At 48.5% G+C, this 22,905-nt stretch overlaps 1 protein-coding gene across 9 annotated transcripts in view; it reads left to right on the top strand.

Moving 5' to 3' along the window:
* The window catches only part of dzip1 (DAZ interacting zinc finger protein 1), a 646,334-nt gene that overhangs the window by 107,324 nt on the left and 516,105 nt on the right, over positions 1-22,905 (top strand). For all 9 annotated transcript variants that reach the window (XR_011935128.1, XR_011935127.1, XM_072476252.1 and 6 more), the window contains exon 5: positions 19,415-19,514. Coding sequence is in view for 7 of the 9 variants with exons in the window: in XM_072476252.1 (XP_072332353.1) it covers positions 19,415-19,514 (100 nt within the window). In the remaining 2 variants the exon portion in view is untranslated. The remainder of the gene's footprint in view (positions 1-19,414; positions 19,515-22,905) is intronic.

The raw sequence follows: 22,905 nt of genomic DNA, 5'->3' as shown, positions 1-22,905 counted from the left end.
GTGGCGTACCGCAGGGATCAGTTCTGGGTCCTCTGCTGATTGTGATTTTCATTAATGACTTGGATGAGGGAGTTGAAGGGTGGGTCAGTAAATTTGCAGATGATACGAAGATTGGCGGAGTTGTGGATAGTGAGGAGGGCTGTTGTCGGCTGCAAAGAGATATAGATAGGATGCAGAGCTGGGCTGAGAAGTGGCAGATGGAGTTTAACCCTGAAAAGTGTGAGGTTGTCCATTTTGGAAGGACAAATATGAATGCGGAATACAGGGTTAACGGTAGGGTTCTTGGCAATGTGGAGGAGCAGAGAGATCTTGGGGTCTATGTTCATAGATCTTTGAAAGTTGCCACTCTAGTGGATAGAGCTGTGAAGAAGGCCCATGGTGTGCTCACGTTCATTAGCAGAGGGATTGAATTTAAGAGCCGTGAGGTGATGATGCAGCTGTACAAAACCTTGGTAAGGCCACATTTGGAATACAGTGTACAGTTCTGGTCGCCTCATTTTAGGAAGGATGTGGAAGCTTTGGAAAAGGTGCAAAGGAGATTTACCAGGATGTTGCCTGTAATAGAGAGTAGGTCTTACGAGGATAGGTTGAGGGTGGTAGGCCTTTTCTCATTAGAACGGAGAAGGATGAGGGGCGACTTGATAGAGGTTTATAAGATGATCAGGGGAATAGATAGAGTAGACAGTCAGAGACTTTTTCCCTGGGTCGAACAAACCATTACAAAGGGACATAAATTTAAGGTGAACGGTGGAAGATATAGGGGGGATGTCAGAGGTAGGTTCTTTATCCAGAGAGTAGTGAGGGTATGGAATGCACTGCCTGTGGAAGTAGTTGAGTCGGAAACATTAGGGACCTTCAAGCGGCTATTGGATAGGTACATGGATTACGGTAGAATGATGGGGTGTAGATTAATTTGTTCTTAATCTAGGACAAAAGTTCGGCACAACACCGTGGGCCGAAGGGCCTATTCTGTGCTGTATTTTCTGTGTTCTATGCTCCATCCCTTCAAAAGACCTGCTCATCCGGGCCACAGTCATATGTGCCCTGTGGACCATCTTAAATTGTGGGTATCCTCCCACAACCCAGCCTACAGCTCCCTCCCCAACTCTTCCTTCCACTTCTGCTTCACCTCCCCTATCGGGGCTCCCTCCCAGTCCATAGCTCCTTATGAATTTCCAATACCTTCCCCTGCCCTACTCCTGTTTTCGACACCACCTTATCCTGTAGCCCCTGGGGCGGCATGTGCGGAAAGGTCGATATCTGCCGCTGCTCAAAGTCCCTCACCTGTAGATAACGGAAACCATTCCCACCGGGCAGCTCAAATTCCTCCTTCAACTCCTCCAAGCACGGAAAGCCGCCATCGATAAACAAATCGCCAAACAGCTCGATCCCTGCCCACTGCCACCCCTAAAACCCCCCATCTAGCCCCCTGGAACAAACGGGTGATTGCCACATATTGGTGCCTAAGCCGAAGTCCCCTCCACCCCTTGTGCTGGTGCCACTGTCCTCACACCCTCAGGTTAGACACCATACCGGGCTTGTGGAGTACCCGGCCGGCGAGAACGGCAGAGGTGTCGTTAACAGTGCCCTCAAACGTCTTTACGTGAGGGTGCTCCATCCGCTCCGTCCCCCACTACCCATTTCCTTTTTTATTAGAAACATATTATTGAGGCATTTATTCTTTTATAACAACAGAAGATACAAATACAAATTTAAACATAATTCAGTACGTAACACCCCCCAACCAATAACCATACCTCGCCAACATAGCTCATACTCACAATTCCCAAGTCCCTCCAGCTTCTCTCGCTGATCCTGCCTAAATTGATCTAACCTAAACTAACTCCCCCTACCCCCCTTATTCCCTAACCCCCCCCCTTCCTCATTATTGTATCTGCTAACAGTTTAGTTTTCCCCAAAGGAGTCGATAAACGGCTGCCACATCCGGACAGACCCTAACGTCGATCCTCTCAGGGCGAACTTAATTTTCTCAAGTATGAGAAACCCAGCCATGTCTCCAACCCATACCCCCTGTTGTTGAAAACTCACCACTATTCTTAGAAGTCCCCCTGTACCAAAAAGGGCCGACATTCTAAATGGTGAACAGGGATTCTCACTCCGATGCAGGCTTCATTGGGTGCTATCCAGGTCAAACTATGTTTTCAAGTTATCCCCCGGTATAACCCATACCTTCACCAAAGATTTAATCTACTTACCACTTAGTAGCATCGATCCTGGGTCCTGCATTACTAAGTAAGTAAAGTATACTTTGGAATAACCACTATTTCAGGTTGAATTAAGTTATTTTATTATTATATTTTTTCTTTTAAAAGCTGCAATTACATTCTTTCCAGAAAGGAAAAAGATCTTGCTTCTGGATCCTTCTGGTTGGTTGAAGGGACCTTCAGGCCCACCTTGACAATCAATCTTCTTTGAAGTCTGGTCTTCTTTAGATGTATTCGCTGGTTAACTCGGTTGCTATGTCCTATCTTTCCCATGTACCGAGCTGTGAGAGCTGACTATCTCTGAGCTGACTCTGAGCTGACTCTGCCTACAGTTTAAATTCTAGTCTTCCTTAGATGTATTAGCTATTTTAGCTCGGCTGCTTTGCCCTGTCCCTTTCCCGTGGCAGAGCTGACTGTAATCTGACTCTAAGCTGCTTGTTCCTTCTCTGCTTCTCCATCTCTCTCTGAGTTCTGGTTCTGGTAGTTCCTGCTCTGGTCTCCAGGTTTATATTCTCTTTCTAGCAGTTATTACGTTTTTATGACTTTATTGTAAAGTAACTCCTATCACTTTGATTGTAAAATGTATCTTTGATCTAAACATTCTAATCCAACTAAGTATTCATTTTGACATAACCTCACCTCTCAGGTCTCTGATTACATTGTTTCCTTTGTGATGTTCAAAATGCTTTGATTTCAAGAGGTGTTACTTTTAATTCCTGTCATTTCTATAGTTTTATTTTCCAATTGTGTCCTCAGCTCATAATTTTGACTTTAATTTTGGCTTTGAATTATGTTTCTCGTAGACTGATAGTTTTCTTTAATTTACCTGGTATTAGCAAAATTTCACACCTAGAATTGTCCCAAATTCAACTGAACCTTATCTTTTCTTTTCCAGCTGCTTACTAAGATAGTTACTTTCAATGAAGGTGTGAGCCATTGTTTTTGGCTTCAAACAAAAATCCTGTTTGTCTTGTTTGCTAAGCCTGCTTGACCAAGGATATCTTGCATTTTACAATCCTGCTCTTTGCAGCTGCTGTTAACCCTTTGTGGGATCTTTCCCTGTAACCTCTCATGTTTCTCTCAGACCAGATATTGCCAGACTTCCATGTTTCAAATGACACATCTTTCCATATTTTCAATAACACCCCGATTTCAGGGCTCCGAGTCCCTCCACGCTAATAAAATCCGTCTCCGGGCTACCAACGAGGCAAAGGCCAAAACGTCAGACTCTTTAGCCCCCTGGACTCCTGGGTCTTCCCACACTCCAAAGATCGCCACCTCTGGACTTGGTACAACCCTTGTTTTTCGCACCGTGGACATGACATCGGCAAATCCCTGCCAGAATCCCCTAAGCTTCGGACATGCCCAAAACTTGTAGACATGATTTGCAGGACCACCTGCACACCTCACACACCTGTCCTCTGCACCAAAAAACCTGCTCATCCGGGCCACCGTCATGTGCGCCTGGTGAACCACCTTGAATTGTATCAGGCTGAGCCTGACACAAAATGAAGATGTGTTGACTCTATTCAGAGCATCCTCCCACAGACCTGCCTCCAGCTCCTTGCCTAGCTCATCTTCCCACTTACGCTTCCCTCCCCTATCTGGGTTCCCTCCCACTCCATGAGCTCTTTATAAATTTCCGAGACTTTCCCTTCCCAAACTCAGGATTTTGAAACTACCTTGTCCTGTATCCCCTCTGGCGGTAGAAGCGGAAAGGATGAAGCCTGCCTTTGCACAAAGTCGCTCACCTGTAGATAGCGAAACCCATTCCCACTCGGCAATTCAAACACCTCCTCCAAACAAGGAAAGCTCCCATCAATAAACAGATCTCCCAGTCTCTCAATACCTGCTGGCTGCCACCTCCGAAACCATCCATCCAACCTCCCTGGGACAAACCAGTGATTGCCATAAATTGGAGCTCCCTCCACTCCCATATGCTTCCGCCACTGTTCCCAAACACTCAGCCGCCCCACCACTGGGCACGTGGAGTACCGGGCTGGCGAGAACTGCAGAGGAGCCATTACCAATGCCCCCAAACCTGTGCCCTTACATGAGGCCCCCCCCCCTCCACCTGCTCCCAAACCGACCCCTCCCCCACAACCCACTTCCTAATCGTGGCTATATTTGCCACCAAGTAGTAGTTCTTCAAGACTGGAAATGCCGGCAGCCCCCCCCCCGGGCTCCGCTCCAACAGCACTTTCTTTACTTGCGGGGTTTTACCCGTCCACACAAATCCAGATATCACCCTATTCACCTGCTTAAAAAAGGCCTTCGAGATATAAATAAGGAAGCACTGGTAAACAAACAAAAATCTCGGGAGGACCGTCATTTTTACGTTTCCTACCAGTGACAACAGTAGCATGTCCCATCTCCTGTCAGGACAGATAGGATGAATGCATGGCTCGAGAGATGGTGAAGAGGGAGGGATACAAATTCCTGGTGCGTTGGAACCGGATCTGGGGGAGGTGGGATTTAGAAGGATGCATGCGGGGGGGGGATCTTATAGAAACATATAAAATTATGAAGGAAATAGGTAAGATAGATGCGGGCAGGTTGTTTCCACTGGCGGGTGAAAGGAGAACTAAGGCGCATAGCCTCAAATAAGGGGAAGTAGATTTAGGACTGAGCTTAGGAGGAACTTCTTCACCCAAAGGGTTGTGAATGTTTGGAATTCCCTGCCCAGTGAAGCAGTTGAGGCTCCTTCATTAAATGTTAAAGATAGATAAAGATAGTTTTTTGAAGAATAAAGGGATTAAGGGTTATGGAGTTCGGGCGGGAAAGTGGAGATGAGTCCACATAAGATCAGCCATGATCTCATTGAATGGCGGAGCAGGCTCAAAGGGCCAGATGGCCTACTCCTGCTCCTAGTTATTATGTTATTCTGTTCTTGTGTCCCTCTCCTGCCCCCTCGCCTGGATCACAAAATCCTCGCTTCTACCCATATTCAATTTCTACCCCAAGAATCGGCCAAAGATCCACATAATCTCCCCCATCCCCCCTAACGGGTCAGAAATTTATAGGAGTAGGTCGTCTGCATATAACGAGGCCCTGTGTTCCACCCCCACCTGGACTAGCCCTTCCAATTCTTTGACGCTCTCAACGCTATCGCCAATGGCTCTATAGTCAAGGCAAAGAACAGTGGGGAGAGGGGACATGCTTGCCTTGTCCCCCGGTGTAGTCTAAAATAAACCGAAAACACCCGGTTCGTCCGTACACTCGGCACCGGTGTCTGGCACAGCAACCAAACCCAGTCAATAAAGCCTGCCCAAACCCAAACTGTTCCAGGACCTCCCACAAATAATTCCATTCCTTGATCACATTCAGGAGCATTCTAACATTGGCCGTTAGCTGCCTATAAGAACAAAGAACAAAGAAAAGTACAGCACCAGAACAGGCCCTTCGGCCCTCCAAGCCTGTGTTGACCATGCTGCCCGACTAAACTACAATCTTCGACACTTCCTGGGTCCGTATCCCTCTATTCCCATCCTATTCATGTATTTGTCAAGATGCCCCTTAAATGTCACTATCGTCCCTGCTTCCACCACCTCCTCCGGCAGCGAGTTCCAGGCACCCATTACCCTCTGTGTAAAAAAAACTTGCCTCGTACATCTACTCTAAACCTTGCCGCCGCACCTTATACCTATGCCCCCTAGTAATTGACCCCTCTACCCTGGGGAAAAGCCTCTGACTATCCACTCTGTCTATGCCCCTCATAATATTGTAGACCTCTATCAGGTCGCCCCTCAACCTCCGTCATTCCAGAGAGAACAAACCGAGTTTATTCAACCGCTCTTCATAGCTAATGCCCTCCATACCAGGCAACATTCTGGTAAATCTCTTCTGCACCCTCACTAAAGCCTCCACATCCTTCTGGTAGTGTGGCGACCAAAATTGAACACTATACTCCAAGTGTGGCCTAACTAAGGTTCTATACAGCTGCAACATGACTTGCCAATTCTTATACTCAATGCCCCGGCCAATGAAGGCAAGCATGCTGTATGCCTTCTTGACTACCTAACTTTGACAAACCTACCTATCTTTGACAAACCTCGTCAGGTCTTCCCCTATTAACCCCGAAACACAATCTTCTATCCTTGAGGCCATAATTTTGGCCAGCACTTTGGCATTGACATTCAGTCGGGAGATTGGTCTGTATGACCCACATTACTCTGAGTCCTTCTCCCGCTTAGGATCAATGAAATCGAAGCCTGTGACATTGTTGGGGGAAGAACACTTGCCTCATTAAATGCCCTCATCAGCAGCGGGCCCATCATCCCAGAAAACTTTTTGGAAAATTCCACTGGGTAGCCGTCCGGTCCCTGGGCCTTACCCGACTGCATGGCCTCCAATCCCGCTACTACTACAATCCCGATCGGGGCTCCTAACCCCTCCACCAACCCTTCCTCCACCTTCAGAAACTTCAACCCTTCCAAAAACTGCTTCATTCCCTCCACCCCAGCTGGGGGCTCCGACTTGTACAGCCGACTGTAAAACTCCTTGAACACCCTGTTCACCCCCGCTGGGTCCAAGACCGTGTTCCCCCCCTCTGTCCTTCACTCTTCCTACTTCCCTGGCCGCCTCCCTTTTCCTGCGCTGATGCGCTAGCATCCTACTGGCTTTCTCACCATACTCGTATATCGCCCCTCTCGCCTTCCTCAACTGCCTTCCCTGTGGATATTAGACCAAACTCCATCTACAGCTTCTGCCGGTCGTTTCAACAGCCCCGCCTCTGGGGCTTCGGAGTACCTTCTATTCACCTGGAGTATCTCCCTAACTAGCCTATCCATCTCTGCCAGCTCCACCTTCTCCATATGAGCCCATATCAAATTAGCTCCCCTCTAACCACTGCCTTCAGTGCCTCCCATACCGTTGCTGCCAAAACTTCCCCATGTCATTTATCTCCAAATAATTCTGGATGGCCTTCCTCACCCGCCTGCACATCCCCTCATCCGCTAACAGTCCTACATCCAATCTCCATTGCGGGCGCAGATCCCCCTCCTTGCTCACCCGTAAATCCATCCAAATGTGGGGCACGGGCTGACACAACACTCTCCGAATACTCTGTATCCACCACTCTCGCCTGCAAAGCCTTGTTCAAAACGAAAAATTCAATCCGGGAGTATACTTTGTGAACATGGGAGAAAAAAGAAAACGCCTCCTCAGGCCTGCCCTTGGGTGTCCACCGTCATCAACCTCCAGTTTGTCTCCAGGCGCCAGTCCCTCCCCAGTCAGTAGAACAATCCTCCGCCGCCACCCCCCCCCCCCCAAACTAACAAAATAACAATCCCATCCCTCCATAACAAGCTGATCACCTGCTCGACCCCACTACGCTTCCATGAGCCAAGCATCCTACACTCCACTGATCTTCCTCCCCTGCTCGAAGATACATTTGCAAAATATCACAATCCCCAACAAACACGAAGAAGAAAATTCCACCATGCCATCCCCCATTAAGAACAAAGTTAACCTGCTTACAAAACTGAGCAACGGCCCAAATGTTGGTACAAAAACAATACATTCAAAACCCCAAAAGAAAAGAAACTTAGCAGCATAGGCACAGAGTTAATCGTCCCCAAGTTCAATGTCCTCCATCACCTGCCAGTCCCCTGTCCTTAACAAAGTTCATCGCCTCATCCGCGATCCAAAATAAAGTTCTTGACCCTCGCGGGTGACCCACACATGAGCTGGATGCCGAACTTCACCCCCTTCTTGAAGAGAGCCGATTTAACTTTATTGAAGCTTGCCCTTCTTTTGGCCAGTTCGCACCCAAGTCCTGGGTAAATGCGCAGCTCGTTATCTTCCCATTTGCAGCTCCTTGTCTGCCTGGCCCACCTCAAGGTCAGTTCCTTATCCAGGAACCGATGCATTCGTATCACCATCGCCATCGGTGGCTCATGCATTGGCGGCTTCCTGATAAGCGCTCTGTGTGCCCTGTCCACCTCCAAGGGCCGGGTAAATGCACCTTCCCCCAACAGTTTCTCGAACAAAAGCACCACATATGCCCCTGTATCCGATCCCTCGCTGCCCTCCGGGAGATCAGCGATTCTCAAGTTCTGCCTGCGTGACCTGTTCTCCAGACCTCCACTTTCTCTTGCAGCCTTTTCTGGTGGTCCCTCATCAGCTTCATCTCCGCCATCATCGCGGTTAGCTGGTCCTCGTGTTCAGCCACCACTTCTTCCACCTTCTGGATCGCCTGGCCCTGGGTTTCCAATCTTTGCTCCAGCCGGTCAATCCCCTTCTTAATCGGGACCAAGTACTCTTGTCTTTGCTTAGCAAAGCTCTCCTGAAGGAATTCCACCAGTTGCTCCATTGACCACTGGGTGGGCAATCCCAGTCCCCCTGAGCCTCTGCCATGTTTTCCTGTGCTGACGGCACCACTCCCTTCTTTGCCCAACAATCTCTCCTTTTCAGACCACTTCTGGTCCACAAATCCATAAACTGGTGGGGGATTCTTCTCCTCTACCTCACCAGTCTCCTATTTAAGCGATAAAATCCCCCATAAGTCGGGGAAAAAGGTCCCAAAGGTCCACCACGAGCGGGAGCTACCAAATAAGCGACCACTCACTCCATGGCAGCCGCCGGAAGTCCCCACTACCCATTTCCTGACCATTGCAATATTCGCCGCCCAGTAGTAATTCATAAAGTTTGGGAGAGCCAACAGCCTGCTCCCCGATCACGCTCCAGCAGAACCTTGTTCACCCGCGGGGTTTTAACCACCCACACAAATCCTGAAATCATCGCGTTCACCTTCCTTTATTGCCTTAGGGAGGCTCCGAAACACAGACAATAACCTTGGGAGGACCGTCATCTTTACCGGTTGAACCCTCCCCGCCTATGATAATGGGAGCGCATCCCACCTCCTAAAGTCCTGCTTCATCTGCTCTCCCAACCAAGCCAAATTTATCTTATGCAGCTGCTCCCACCCCCGCGCCACCTGAATGTCCAAATCATCCCACCGTCTTTTAAAAAAAAAAAAAAAAAAAATTTTTTTTATTAAAGGTTTTCATAAAATATCAATAACAAAATGAATAAGGAAAAATAACCCAACAGGGTTAAGTACAAAACACAATCTAAAAAAGCAACCCCCCAAACCCCTCCCCCCTGTACATAAATAATAAATTAACATTAACACCCCGACTTAACACAACAGGTGTATACACCCCCTCAGACCCTCCAGTGTAAATAACATAAACAAAAATAAAGTAACCCCCCCCCCCTCACGAGCTGCTGCTGCCATTGACCAATGTCTATCGTTCTGCCAGAAAGTCTAAGAACAGTTGCCACCGCCTAAAGAACCCTTGTACCGACCCTCTCAAGGCGAATTTCACCCTCTCCAATTTAATGAACCCTGCCATATCGCTGATCCAGGATTCCACGCTTGGGGGCCTCGCATCATTCCACTGAAGAAGAATCCTTCGCCGGGCTACCACGGACGCAAAGGCCAGAATTCCTGCCTCTTTCGCTTCCTGCACTCCCGGCTCCTCTGCCACTCCAAATATTGCGAGCCCCCAGCCCGGCCTGACCCTGGATCCTACCACCCTCGACACCGTCCTCACTACGCCCTTCCAAAATTCCTCCAGCACTGGGCATGCCCAGAACATATGGGTGTGATTTGCTGGGCTCCCTGAGCACCTAACACACCTGTCCTCACCCCAAAGAACCGGCTCATCCTTGTCCCGGTCATGTGTGCCCTGTGCAGCACCTTAAACTGTATGAGGCTGAGCCTCGCGCACGAAGAGGAAGAATTCACCCTCCCTAGGGCATCTGCCCACGTCCCCTCTTCGAACTCCTCTCCCAACTCCTCCTCCCACTTCCCTTTCAACTCCACCACCGAGGCCTCCTCCTCCTCCTGCATCACCTGGTAAGTTTCCGAGATCTTCCCCACTCCCACCCACCCCCCCGAGAGCATCCTGTCCTGTACTGTGTGTGGCAGTAGCCGCGGGAATTCCACCACCTACCGTCTGGCAAATGCCCTTACCTGTAAGTACCTGAAGGTGTTCCCCGGGGGGGAGCCCGTACTTCTCCTCCAGCTCACCCAAGCTTGCAAACTTCCCGTCCACAAACAGGTCTCCCAACTCTCGTATCCCTGCCCTGTGCCACCCCGAAAACCCTCCACCTGTTCTTTCATCCCACCGTCTTGAACGGCATCTCCCCCAATCTCTTCTCCTGCCCCCTCACCTGGATTGGAACGACCTCACTCTTCCCATGTTCAATATATTTATATACCCCGAAAACCGGTCAAATTCTTCTAAGAACCTCATAACCCCCCAATATCTCCCAGCGTGTCTGAAATGTATAGCAACAAATCACCAGTCCCTCGATGTTCTCCAAGCTATCGCCACTGGCTCTATAGCCAAGGCAAAGAGCAATGAGGAGAGTGGACATCCCTGCCTCGTCTCCCAATGCACCCTGAAATAATCCAAACTCACCCCATGTGTCCGCACCCTCGCCACCGGCGCTTGATACAGCAGTCGGACCCAGTCCACAAATCCCTGCCCAAACCCAAACCGCCCCAGCACCTCCCACAAATATTCCAATTCTATCTGATCGAAGGTCTTCTCTGCGCCCATGGTGACCACCACCTCCCCAACCCTTCTCTCGGGGGCATCATTATCACATTTAATAATCTCCTGATGTTGGCCGACTAGATGCTTTCCTTTCACGATCCCGTTTTGGTCCTCCCCTATCACCCTTGGCACATAGTCTTCAATTCTTGAGGCTAAGATTTTGACCAATAACTTGGTGTCCACGTTCAACAACGAGATCGGCCTATAGGATTCACACTGCTCTGGATCCTTATCCCCTTTTATAATCAAGGGGATTGAGGCCTGCGATAAAGTTGTGGGGAGCCCCCCCGCTCCCTCCCTCGACTCGTTAAACGCCCTCACCAGCAAGGGCCCCTTAAAACTCCACTGGGTATCCGTCCGGGCGCGAGGCCTTGCCTGACTGCATTGTGTCAAGCCCCTCCACCACGACTACTAGCCCAATGGGGACAATCAGCCCCTCCACCAGGTCCTCCTCCACCCTCGGGAACTCCAACCCCTCCAAAAACCACCTCATCCTCTCCACCCCGGCTGGCGGTTCTGAGTCATACAGCCTACTGTAATAATCCCTAAGCACCCTACTCACCCCCACCAGGTCTCTAAGACCATGTTCCCCCACCCCTGTCCTTCACTTTCCCTATCTCCCTTGCTGCCTCCTGTTTCCTCAATTGATGCGGCAACATTCTTCTCACCTTCTCCCCATATTTGTAAACCACCCCTCTCGCCCTCCTCAACTGCCCTACCGCTTTCTCCGTGGATAAAAGCCCAAACTCCATCTGCAGTTTCTGCCCCTCCTCAACAGCCCCGCCTCAGGGGCCTCCGAATACCCCCTGTCCACCTGCAAGATCTCTTCCACTAGCCACTCCAATCCACCCGCTCCACCTTCTCTCCGTGTGTCCGCATTGAGATAAACTCCCTCCTCACTACTGCCTGCAATGCCTTCCACACAACGTGCCACCGAAACCTCCCCCGAATTAATATAATCGTAACCGACTTCGTCACTCCTCATATGACAGGCCCACCATCCCAGGAATCAACCTGGTAAACCTTCACTGCACTCCCTCCATAGCAAGAACATCCTTCCTCAGATAAGGACACCAAAACTACTTACAATATTTCAGAAGAGGCCTCACCAACACCCTATACAATTGCAATAAAACATTCCTGTTTCGATACTCAAATCACGATGAAGGCCAACATACCACTTGCCTTTTTTACTGCCTGCTGTACCAGCGTGCTTACTTTCAGCGACTGATGCACGAGGACTCCAAGGTCTCGCTGAGTATCCACCTTTCTCAATTTATACCCATTCAAATCTGCCTCCCTATTTTTGCTACCGAAGCGGATAACCTCACATTTATCCACATTATACTGCATCTGCCATGCATGTGCCCACTCACTCAGCCTGTCCAAATCCTGCTGAAGTATCTCTGCTGCATCCTCACAGGTCATCCTCCCAAATTGAACTTGAGGCTCCCAAATATCCTCAATGACCGTGGAGCCCAGCACATTAGTTCAAACGATAAGGCATTTGCTACAAACCTGAGCCCGAAATGCCGAGTGGATGATCCATCTCTGGAGGTCTTCAGCATCACAGATAGCAGTCTTAAGCCAATTTGATTCCTCTATATATCAGGAAATCGATGAAGGCACTGGATACTGCAACAGCTATGGCCATTGATAATATTCCAGCAATAGGGTTGTGCTCCAAAACGTACACTACAGAACTTGCCGCACCCCCAGACAAGTTGTTCCAGTGCGACTTCCGGTGGCGTGGGCGAGCAGGGCGGCCGCAGCAACAAGAGCTCCCGCCGGTGGCCGCGATTCGCGGCGATTTCGGGGAAATCCCCGAGTCCTCACACACCCCCCGACTATCGTCGGTCTTTGGGGCCGCCACGAGCAGCCAGCGGAGCCGGTTTAAAAACCGACGAAGAACCCCGCGCGGGTGTCGGGCGGCGGGGGGGCTGAGGCGCCGGGCTCGGCGCGGCAGGTCAGAGTAGCGGGGGTGGAGCTACGAGGAGGCCGAGGCGGCAGGCCCGAGGCCAGGGCACCATGTAGGGAGGGTGCTCCACGTCGGATGGCTCCTACCTAGGAAGAAGAAAGAAGGTTGAAGCCTGGTCCCAGGTGAATGCAGAGGAGAAAGAAAGAAGATTTAAGGAAGTTTGGTGTAAGTTTTTTTTTCTCCCCTTTTTTTTTCCAAAAAAGAAGAATGTCAGGTTGATGAAGGGCAGGAGGGTGAAGGGGGAGAGAGGAGAAAAGAAAGAAGATAAAAAACAATAATCCGCTAAAGGATGCGAAGAGCAGTGTCGAAGAAAGGATGAAACTCGGGTTCGCCACCGAAGGAGAAGACGAGCAAAAGTGTTGACAGGATGGCAGAAGCCGAACTTACGAACTTACGAACTACTTACGGTGGAGAAGATGACCGAGGTGATGGCGGTGGAGCTGGAAAAACATTTGGTGAGGCACATGGAGGCCTTGAGGAAAGAGATGGCGGTCGTGTTGAGGTCATGGGTGGAGGAGGCAATCGGCCTGATGAGGGTGGAGGTGGCAAAGGCATCGGCCGAGGTGAGAGAGCAGGGCGAGAAGATGAAGGAGGTGGAGGAGGTGTTAACACGACACAGCGACTGGGTCATCTCGATGGGGGACAGGCTGCGGAGGTGGAGGTTAACAGAGGACTCCGAGCAAAGCTGGAAGACTTGGAAAACCGCTCAAGGTGGCACAATTTGAGACTTGTGGGCTTGCCCGAAGGGACAGAGGGCCCAAGGCCAACGCAATACTTTGCTAAGAAGTTGGCGGAGCTGATGGGGGAGGGTGAGAGCCCCACCCTGTACGAGCTAGACCAAGCTCATCGGTCATTAAGGCCGAAGCCCAAAGTGTACCAGCCGCCAAGGGCAGTAATTATCTGCTTCCATAAGTTTTGCATGAAGGAGAAAGTATTAAGCTGGGCGAAGCAGGAGCGTGAGGTGCTGTGGGATGGTACTGCGGTTTGGATCCACCAGGACTTGACGGTGGAGTTGGCAAAAACGAGGGGTGTTTGGGCGAGTGAAGGCGGCTTTGTACAAGAAGGGGGTGCGATTTGGTGTGGTGTACCCGGCGAAGTTGAGAGTAACATATAACGCCAAAGACTTTTATTTTGAGACAGCGGAGGCGGCTGAGGCGTTCGTGAGGGCAGAAGGCTTGGGACAGACGTGAAGAGTGGAACTGGAAGAGAGACTGTGGACTGTGTTTGAGCGGCTGGAAAATGTACAAATGTTACAACTTTCTTTTTACTGATTTGTATTGAAATTTACTTCTCTTTGCATTGTTACAGAGTTCAAGTTAATGGCGTTCTGTGTTGCGACGGTTAAATGTTATGTTAGTGAATTGTAGGGGTTGGATTAAAAACATAGAACATAGAAAATACAGCACAGAACAGGCCCTTCGGCCCACGATGTTGTGCCGAACCTTTGTCCTAGATTAATCATAGATTATCATTGAATTTACAGTGCAGAAGGAGGCCATTCGGCCCTTTGAGTCTGCACCGGCTCTTGGAAAGAGCACCCTACCCAAACTCAACACCTCCACCCAACACCAAGGGCAATTTGGACATTAAGGGCAATTTATCATTGGCCAATTCACCTAACCCGCACATCTTTGGACTGTGGGAGGAAACCGGAGCACCCGGAGGAAACCCACGCAGACACTGGGAGGACGGGCAGACTCCGCACAGACAGTGACCCAAGCCGGAATCGAACCTGGGACCCTGGAGCTGTGAAGCCATTGTGCTATCCACAATGCTACCGTGCTGCCCTTGAGAACAAATAAATCTACACTATATCATTTTACCGTAATCCATGTACCTATCCAATAGCTGCTTGAAGGTCCCTAATGTTTCCGACTCAACTACTTCCACAGGCAGTGCATTCCATGCCCCCACTACTCTCTGGGTAAAGAACCTACCTCTGATATCCCTCCTATGTCTTCCACCTTTCACCTTAAATTTATGTCCCCTTGTAATGGTTTGTTCCACCCGGGGAAAAAGTCTCTGACTGTCTACTCTATCTATTCCCCTGATCATCTTATAAACCTCTATCAAGTCGCCCCTCATCCTTCTCCGTTCTAATGAGGAAAGGCCTAGCACCCTCAACCTTTCCTCGTAAGACCTACTCTCCATTCCAGGCAACATCCTGGTAAATCTTCTTTGCACCTTTTCCAAAGCTTCCACATCCTTCCTAAATGAGGCGACCAAAACTGTACACAGTACTCCAAATGTGGCCTTACCAAAGTTTTGTACAGCTGTATCATCACCTCACGGCTCTTAAATTCAATCCCTCTGTTAATGAACGCGAGCACACCATAGGCCTTCTTCACAGCTCTATCCACTTGAGTGGCAACTTTCAAAGATGTATGAACGTAGACCCCAAGATCTCTCTGCTCCTCCACATTGCCAAGAACTCTACCGTTAACCCTGTATTCCGCATTCATATTTGTCCTTCCAAAATGGACAACCTCACACTTTTCAGGGTTAAACTCCATCTGCCACTTCTCAGCCCAGCTCTGCATCCTATCCATGTCTCTTTGCAGCCGACAACAGCCCTCCTTACTATCCACAACTCCACCAACCTTCGTATCGTCTGCAAATTTACTGACCCACCCTTCAACTCCCTCATCCAAGTCATTAATGAAAATCACAAACAGCAGAGGACCCAGAACTGATCCCTGCGGTACGCCACTGGTAACTGGGATCCAGGCTGAATATTTGCCATCCACCACCACTCTCTGACTTCTATCGGTTAGCCAGTTCGTTATCCAACTGGCCAAATTTCCCACTATCCCATGCCTCCTTACTTTCTGCATAAGCCTACCATGGGGAACTTTATCAAAAGGATTGTTGGGTTTGTTTTGGTGTTTCTTTTTCTGGGACTGGGCGGGAGGGGGGCGAGAGGTCTTGGCGGGGAGAGCCACCCGCGGTAGCTAACTAAAGTCAGTTACTGAACGGGGGTGAGGTGAGAGGAGGACTGCGTACATTGGAGCCTGAATAGCAGGCTTCAATGGGCCTACAAGGCGAGCAAGAGGGGCGGAGGGATGGATGTTGGGGGATGCTTTTGTAGTGGGGGTTCTTGGGAGGGGGGGGGAAGGGGTTCGAGGTTAACAATGGACAGGGGCGGGTCAGGCTTATGGGGCAGGGCCCGGTGGTATGGTGATGGTGGATAAGAAAGGTGGGGGGGTGGGTGAGAGACCCCCAGTAAGGATAATCACGTGGAACTTGAGAGGGCTAGGAGGTCCGGTCAAGAGGTCAAGGGTGCTTGCACATCTTAAAAGTTTGAAAGCCGATGTAGCAATGCTGCAGGAGACTCACTTGAGGGTGAAGGACCAAGTGAGACTTAAAAAGGGCTGGGTTAGCCAAGTGTTTCACTCCGGATTTGATGGAAGGGCTCGAGGCGTAGCGGTGTTGGTCAGCAAAAGGGTACGCTTCCAGATGGAGAAGGTGGTGGCAGATCAGGGGGGTAGATATGTGATTGTGACAGGGGCACTGGAGGGGAGATTAGTGGCGCTGTTAAGTGTATACGGTCCCAATTGGGACGATGTGGGATTCGCGAGGAAGGTGTTTGGGGCTATTCCCGACTTGGACACGCATGAGCTGATTGTGGGGGGGGGGGACTGGAACTTGGTGCAGGAGCCAAGGTTGGACAGATCACGGCTGCGCTCGCTGGTCCCATCAGGGGGGGCGAAGGCGCTGGCTGGGCTAATGGTGGAAATGGGAAGGGTGGACCCTTGGAGGTTCCTGCACCCAAGGGAACGGGAGTATTCGTTTTTCTCAGCGGTCCATAAGGTATACTCGCGGATCGACTTTTTTGTGGTGGGGAAGGGTTTGCTGGCTGGAGTCAAGGGGTCGGAATACTCTGCAATTGCAGTGTCAGATCACGCTCCACATTGGGTGGATATGGTACTGGAGAAGGGGGCAGTGCAGAGACCGGGGTGGAAACTGGATGTGGGGCTTTTGGGGAACCAAGTGTTCTGTGAGAAAATTGAAAAGGTAATTAAGGAATATGTAGGTTTCAATTGTACGGGTGAGGTGTCGAAGGCAGTCGTCTGGGAGGCTCTAAAGGCGGTGGTGAGAGGTGAGGTAATATTGTTTAAGGCCGGGGTGGATAAAGAGGAGAGGTTGGAGCGGCAGAGGGTAATAGGTGAGATGTTGGAGGTATATAGGAGGTATGCAGAGGATGGGGACCCGGCAAAGCTGGAAAAGAGGAAGGAACTACAGGCGAGCTTCGACCGACTGTCCACCTGGAAGGCGGTGCGCCAACTGAGACGAGCAAGGGGTGCAGTTTATGAGCATGGAGATAGGTCAGCTCCGGAGGGAGGCAGCGGCAAGGGAAATTCTTCAGGTGAAAGATCGGGCAGGGAAGTGTGTGGTGGCCCCAGTGCTGATTAACAAGGTTTTTGACGAGTTTTATGAGAGGTTGTACAAGTCAGAGCCACTCGGGGGAGACCATAACATGCAGGAATTTCTAGATGGGTTCGAGTACCCGAGGCTCGGGGAGGAGGACAGGGCTACATTAGAAGGATGCGATTGGGAGGATGCAGTCGGGGAAGGTGGCAGGGCTGGAAGGGTGGAATATTATTAAAAATTTAAGGATAGGTTGGCACCCCTGATGGTGGGGATGTTTGAGGAGGCGATAGGGAAGGGGGTGTTGCCGCAAACCTTGGGGCAGGCATCGATTTCCCTGTTACTAAAAAAAGATAAGGATCCGACGGAGTGTGGGTCGCATCGGCCCATATCACTTCTGAATGTGGACGTAAAAGTGTTGGCGAAAGTACTGGCGGGTAGGCAGTAATGTGGCATCAAGGAGTCCAGCAAAACTGGACTCGGTAGAACTCAGGGGCGGGCGGGGACTCTTCACTGGTTGGCAGAAACGAAGATGGGTGTGGTTGTTGGAGGTCAATCATAGCTCCAGGACATCATGGAGTTCTATTGGCCTACCATCTTCAGCTGCTTCATCAATGACTTCCTTTCATCGTAAGGTCAGATGTGGGGTGTTCGCTGATGATTGGACAATGTTCAGCACCATTGGCCCCTTCTCAGATGCTGAAGCAGTCCATGTGCAAATGTAACAAGACCTGGACAATATCCTGATTTGGGCTGACATGTGGCAAGTAACATTCGTGCCACACAAGTGCCGTGCAATGACCATTTCTAACAAGAAAGACTCCAACCATTACCCTTTGGCATTCAATGGCATTACCATTTACGAATCCCCCACTATCAACATCCTGGGGGTTATCATTGATGCAGGAACTGAACTGGACTAGCCATAAATACTGTGGCTACGAGAGCAGGTCAGAGGCTAGGAATCCTGTTAACTCACCACTGGACTCCCCAAAGTCTGTCCACAATCTGCAAGGCACAAGCCAGAAAATGCGATGGAATACTCTCCCCTTCCTTGGGTGAATGAAGCTCCAACAATCGTCAATAAAATTGATACTGTTAAGGACAAAGCAGCCCACTTAATTGGCACCCCATTCGCAAATGTTTACTCCATTGACACACAGTTATAGCAGCGCGTACCATCCACAAGATGCACTACAGGAACTCACCAAGGCTCCGTACACAGCAAATTCCAAACCCACGACCACTGCCATCTAGAAGGACAAGATCAGCAGATACATGGGAATACCACCACCTGGATGTTCACCTTCAAGTCATTGAGTTGGAAATATTCCTTCACTGTTGCTGGGTCAAAATGCTAGAACTCCCCCCTGAATAGCACTGTTGATGTACCAACATCATATGGACTGCAGGGGGTTCAAAAGGCAGCTCACTATCACCTTTGCAGGGAAATTAGGGATGGCAATAAAGCTGGTCTAGCCAACGAAGCTCGTATCGCTTGATTTAATTTTTAAAAATTGATCACAGTAAGCAATAAGTAAATTACTTATGGTATTAACTCTGAGGATATACCTACAAATGTCTTTGCAAATTCTGTTGCTGATCTTCTGAAGTTTGAATGCAGGAGCTTTTCTTTACCTTTTTAAATAATCTTAAAAAACCTAGAAGCCACATAAAGTTACATACAATGTATGTTGCATATTAGCTAATTTGTCTTGGTGAATATGAATTTTCCATAATTCTTTCATCAACTGTTTTCTTTTTTTTGCTGTTACAATATATGAATAACGTATAATGTTTGTTTTTCCTAAATAGCTTTAAATTTAAATTTATTGCTGGAAAAAACAGGCATGTCAAAGCTTTTTGTCTTGCACTCATCAGGACACTTTTTAAGAACAGCCAGTCACAATCAACTTGTGCATTATCCATGGCAAAGTCTTTGCCAGTCAGTCACAATCAACTTGTGCATTAGCCATGGCAAAGCCGCTGCCAGTCAGTCACAATCAACTGGTGCATTATCCATGACAGCACCTCTGCCAATCAGAGTCCACTTGCCTTTCTTCTAAAACAGTGCAAACTATTGTTTTCTTCTTTATACTCGTAATGTGGAATTGATCTGATGTGTGCAAAACAAAAAGCTTCCACATGTCCAATAACGAATGGAAATTTATTTGACTAAAAATTGCTGCTCTCTAAATCAGGAAATAAATTCACTGCACCTTGATCACTTTGTTGTTCAATGCAGATTTATAATATTTCTCTTTTATTTCCAGTGTCAATATTGTGAAAAAACATTTATGAACAGCTTTTTTATGCAAAGCCATATTCAGCGTCGGCACCCAAATCATATTACCAATCACGTTATTGATGTTGGTGAGTAATGATTATCTTCCAGAACATAATCCAATTTATCTAAATTTTCATCAGAAGCAGAGTGGCTGGTACTACTTTAAAAAGGCCAGAGTTTATGGTCAGTGTGTTTGAATGGGTTTCTGGGAGGAGGTACGGCTCATAAAATGCATTGTTTTCATGCCCACCCTGACATTTTATGATGGGCAAGGGAGGCATCAAGCAGAACCCCTTGCTCACCCAATAATGGCTACATATTTTGCCTCTGTTTTCACAGTAGAGGATAATAATGTTTTTTCCAAAAACTGCAGTTAATGCAGAGGAACTTGGTGCAATAACCATTACTGAGGTATTAAATAGGGGAATAAAGGCAGATATGTCTCTGGGACCTGATGACCTGCACCCTAGGGTATTAAAGGAGATGGCAGTAGAGATAGTGGATGCATTGGTTATGATATTTCAAAATTCCCTGGATTCTGGAAAGTTTCCGGTGGATTAGAAACATGCTAATGTGACGCCCCTATTCAAAAAGGGAGAGTGGCAAACAATAGGAAACTATAGACTGGTTAGCTTGACCTCTGTGGTGGGGAAGCTGCTGGAATCAATCATTAAGGAGGAGATGACTGAACATTTGGAAAGACAAAGCTCAATCCACCATTGTCAGCATGGTTTTATGTAGGGTAAGTCATGCTTGACAAATTTGCTTGAGTTCTTTGAGAATGGGGAACTTGTGGATGTGGTATATCTAGACTTCCAGAAGGTGTTTGACAAGTGCTGCATAAAAGACGAATCCAGAAGTTGAGATTGCAGAGTACTGGGGGTAGAGTACTAGATTGATTGAGGATTGGCTGACTGACAGAAAGCAGAGGGTTGGGATAAATGGGTCCTTCTCTGGCTGGCAAACTGTAACTAGCGGGACGCTGCAGGGGTCAGTCCTCAGACCTCAAATATTTACAATCTATGAGAATTATTTTCAAGCAGGGGCAGAGTGTAACATAGCAAAATTTGCTACTAAAATAGGTGGGAAAGCAGGCAGTGAAGAGGCGATGAGGAGTTTTCAGATGGATATAGATTGGCTAGGGCAATGGGTCAAAATTTGGCAGATGGAGTTTAAAGTGGATAATTGTGAGGTTATCCATTTTGGCTGAAAAAATAGAAAGGCAAATTATTATCTAAATGGAAAGTAGATTCAAAATGTGTCTGGGCAGCATGATCTGGGTGTCTTTGTTCATGAATCACAGAAAGTCGGTATGCAAGCACAGCATGTAATTCAAAAGCCAAATGGAATGCTAGCTAAAGGACTGCAGTATAAAGTAGAGAAGTGTTGTTGCAATTGTATAGGATGTTGGTGAGACCACATCTGGAGTATTGTGTCCAGTTTTGATCTCCTTATTTAAGGAAGGATGTGGTGGCTTTGGAGGCAGTTCAGAGGAGGTTCACCAGATTAATTCCAGGGATGAATCGGTTGATTTATGAGGAGAGATTGAACACTTTGGGCTTATACTCGTTGGAGTTTGGAATAATGAGAGGGGATCTGATCGAGGCATATAAAATACTAAAAAGGATTGATAAAGTAAACATCGACCAAATGCTCCTCCTTGTGTCCTCAATCTAGAACGAGAAGTCACAGATATAAAATTGAGGAGGAACTACTTCTCGTAGAGCGTAGTGAATTTGTGGAACTCACTGCCCCATAGTGCAGTGAAGTCTGAATCATTAAATTGTTTCAAGAAGGATTATAGATATATTTCTGATTTAAAAACAGGTTAAAGGGATGGGGAACAGGTAGCTAGGTGGATTTGAAACCAGGACGAGATCCCATGATCTGATTGAATGGCAGAGCAGGTTCGAAGGCTGAATTGCCTACTCTGCTCCTAATTCCTATGCTCCTTGTTCTGCTTATGCTGCGGTTTTACCCAAAGCAAGGGAGACCCACACTAGGTGGGCAGTCCTTTATGGCATGGACTGATGTTGGGCAAGGAAGGTGAGGAACCTTCCCTTGTGCCTATCAAGAGGCACTGTCCATAGGTTTTACCACCCTTTTAACCCTCTCCATTCCCGGTTCCTCAAACTCTAACATAGAACATAGAACATAGAACAATACAGCGCAGTACAGGCCCTTCGGCCCACGATGTTGCACCGAAACAAAAGCCATCTAACCTACACTATGCCATTATCATCCATATGTTTATCCAATAAACTTTTAAATGCCCTCAATGTTGGCGAGTTCACTACTGTAGCAGGTAGGGCATTCCACGGCCTCACCACTCTTTGCGTAAAGAACCTCTGTCCTATATCTATTACCCCTCAGTTTAAAGTTATGTCCCCTCGTGCCAGCCATATCCATCCGCGGAAGAAGGCTCTCACTGTCCACCCTATCCAACCCCCTGATCATTTTGTATGCCTCTATTAAGTCTCCTCTTAACCTTCTTCTCTCCGACGAAAACAACCTCAAGTCCATCAGCCTTTCCTCATAAGATTTTCCCTCCATACCAGGCAACATCCTGGTAAATCTCCTCTGCACCCGCTTCAAAGCCTCCACGTCCTTCCTATAATGCGGTGACCAGAACTGTACGCAATACTCCAAATGCGGCCGTACCAGAGTTCTGTACAGCTGCAACATGACCTCCCGACTCCAGAACTCAATCCCTCTACCAATAAAGGCCAACACTCCATAGGCCTTCTTCACAACCCTATCAACCTGGGTGGCAACTTTCAGGGATCTATGTACATGGACACCTAGATCCCTCTGCTCATCCACACTTTCAAGAACTTTACCATTAGCCAAATATTCCGCATTCCTGTTATTCCTTCCAAAGTGAATCACCTCACACTTCTCTACATTAAACTCCATTTGCCACCTCTCAGCCCAGCTCTGCAGCTTATCTATATCCCTCTGTAACCTGCTACATCCTTCCACACTATCGACAACACCACCGACTTTAGTATAGTCTGCAAATTTACTCACCCACCCTTCTGCGCCTTCCTCTAGGTCATTGATAAAAATGACAAACAGCAACGGCCCCAGAACAGATCCTTGTGGTACTCCACTTGTGACTGTACCCCGTTCTGAACATTTCCCATCAACCACCACCCTCTGTCTTCTTTCAGCTAGCCAATTTCTGATCCACATCTCTAAATCACCCTCAATCCCCAGCCTCCGTATTTTTTGCAATAGCCTACCGTGGGGAACCTTATCAAACGCTTTGCTGAAATCCATATACACCACATCAACTGCTCTACCCTCGTCTACCTGTTCAGTCACCTTCTCAAAGAACTCAATAAGGTTTGTGAGGCATGACCTACCCTTCACAAAGCCATGCTGACTATCCCTGATCATATTATTCCTATCTAGATGATTATAAATCTTGTCTCTTATAATCCCCTCCAAGACTTTACCCACTACAGACGTGAG

The sequence above is a fragment of the Scyliorhinus torazame genome, chromosome 15 (genome assembly GCF_047496885.1).
Source record: "Scyliorhinus torazame isolate Kashiwa2021f chromosome 15, sScyTor2.1, whole genome shotgun sequence".
NCBI classification, from domain to species: Eukaryota; Metazoa; Chordata; class Chondrichthyes; order Carcharhiniformes; family Scyliorhinidae; genus Scyliorhinus; species Scyliorhinus torazame.
Note: the sequence above shows the minus strand (reverse complement) of the source record. Positions and strands in the feature narration are given on the sequence as shown.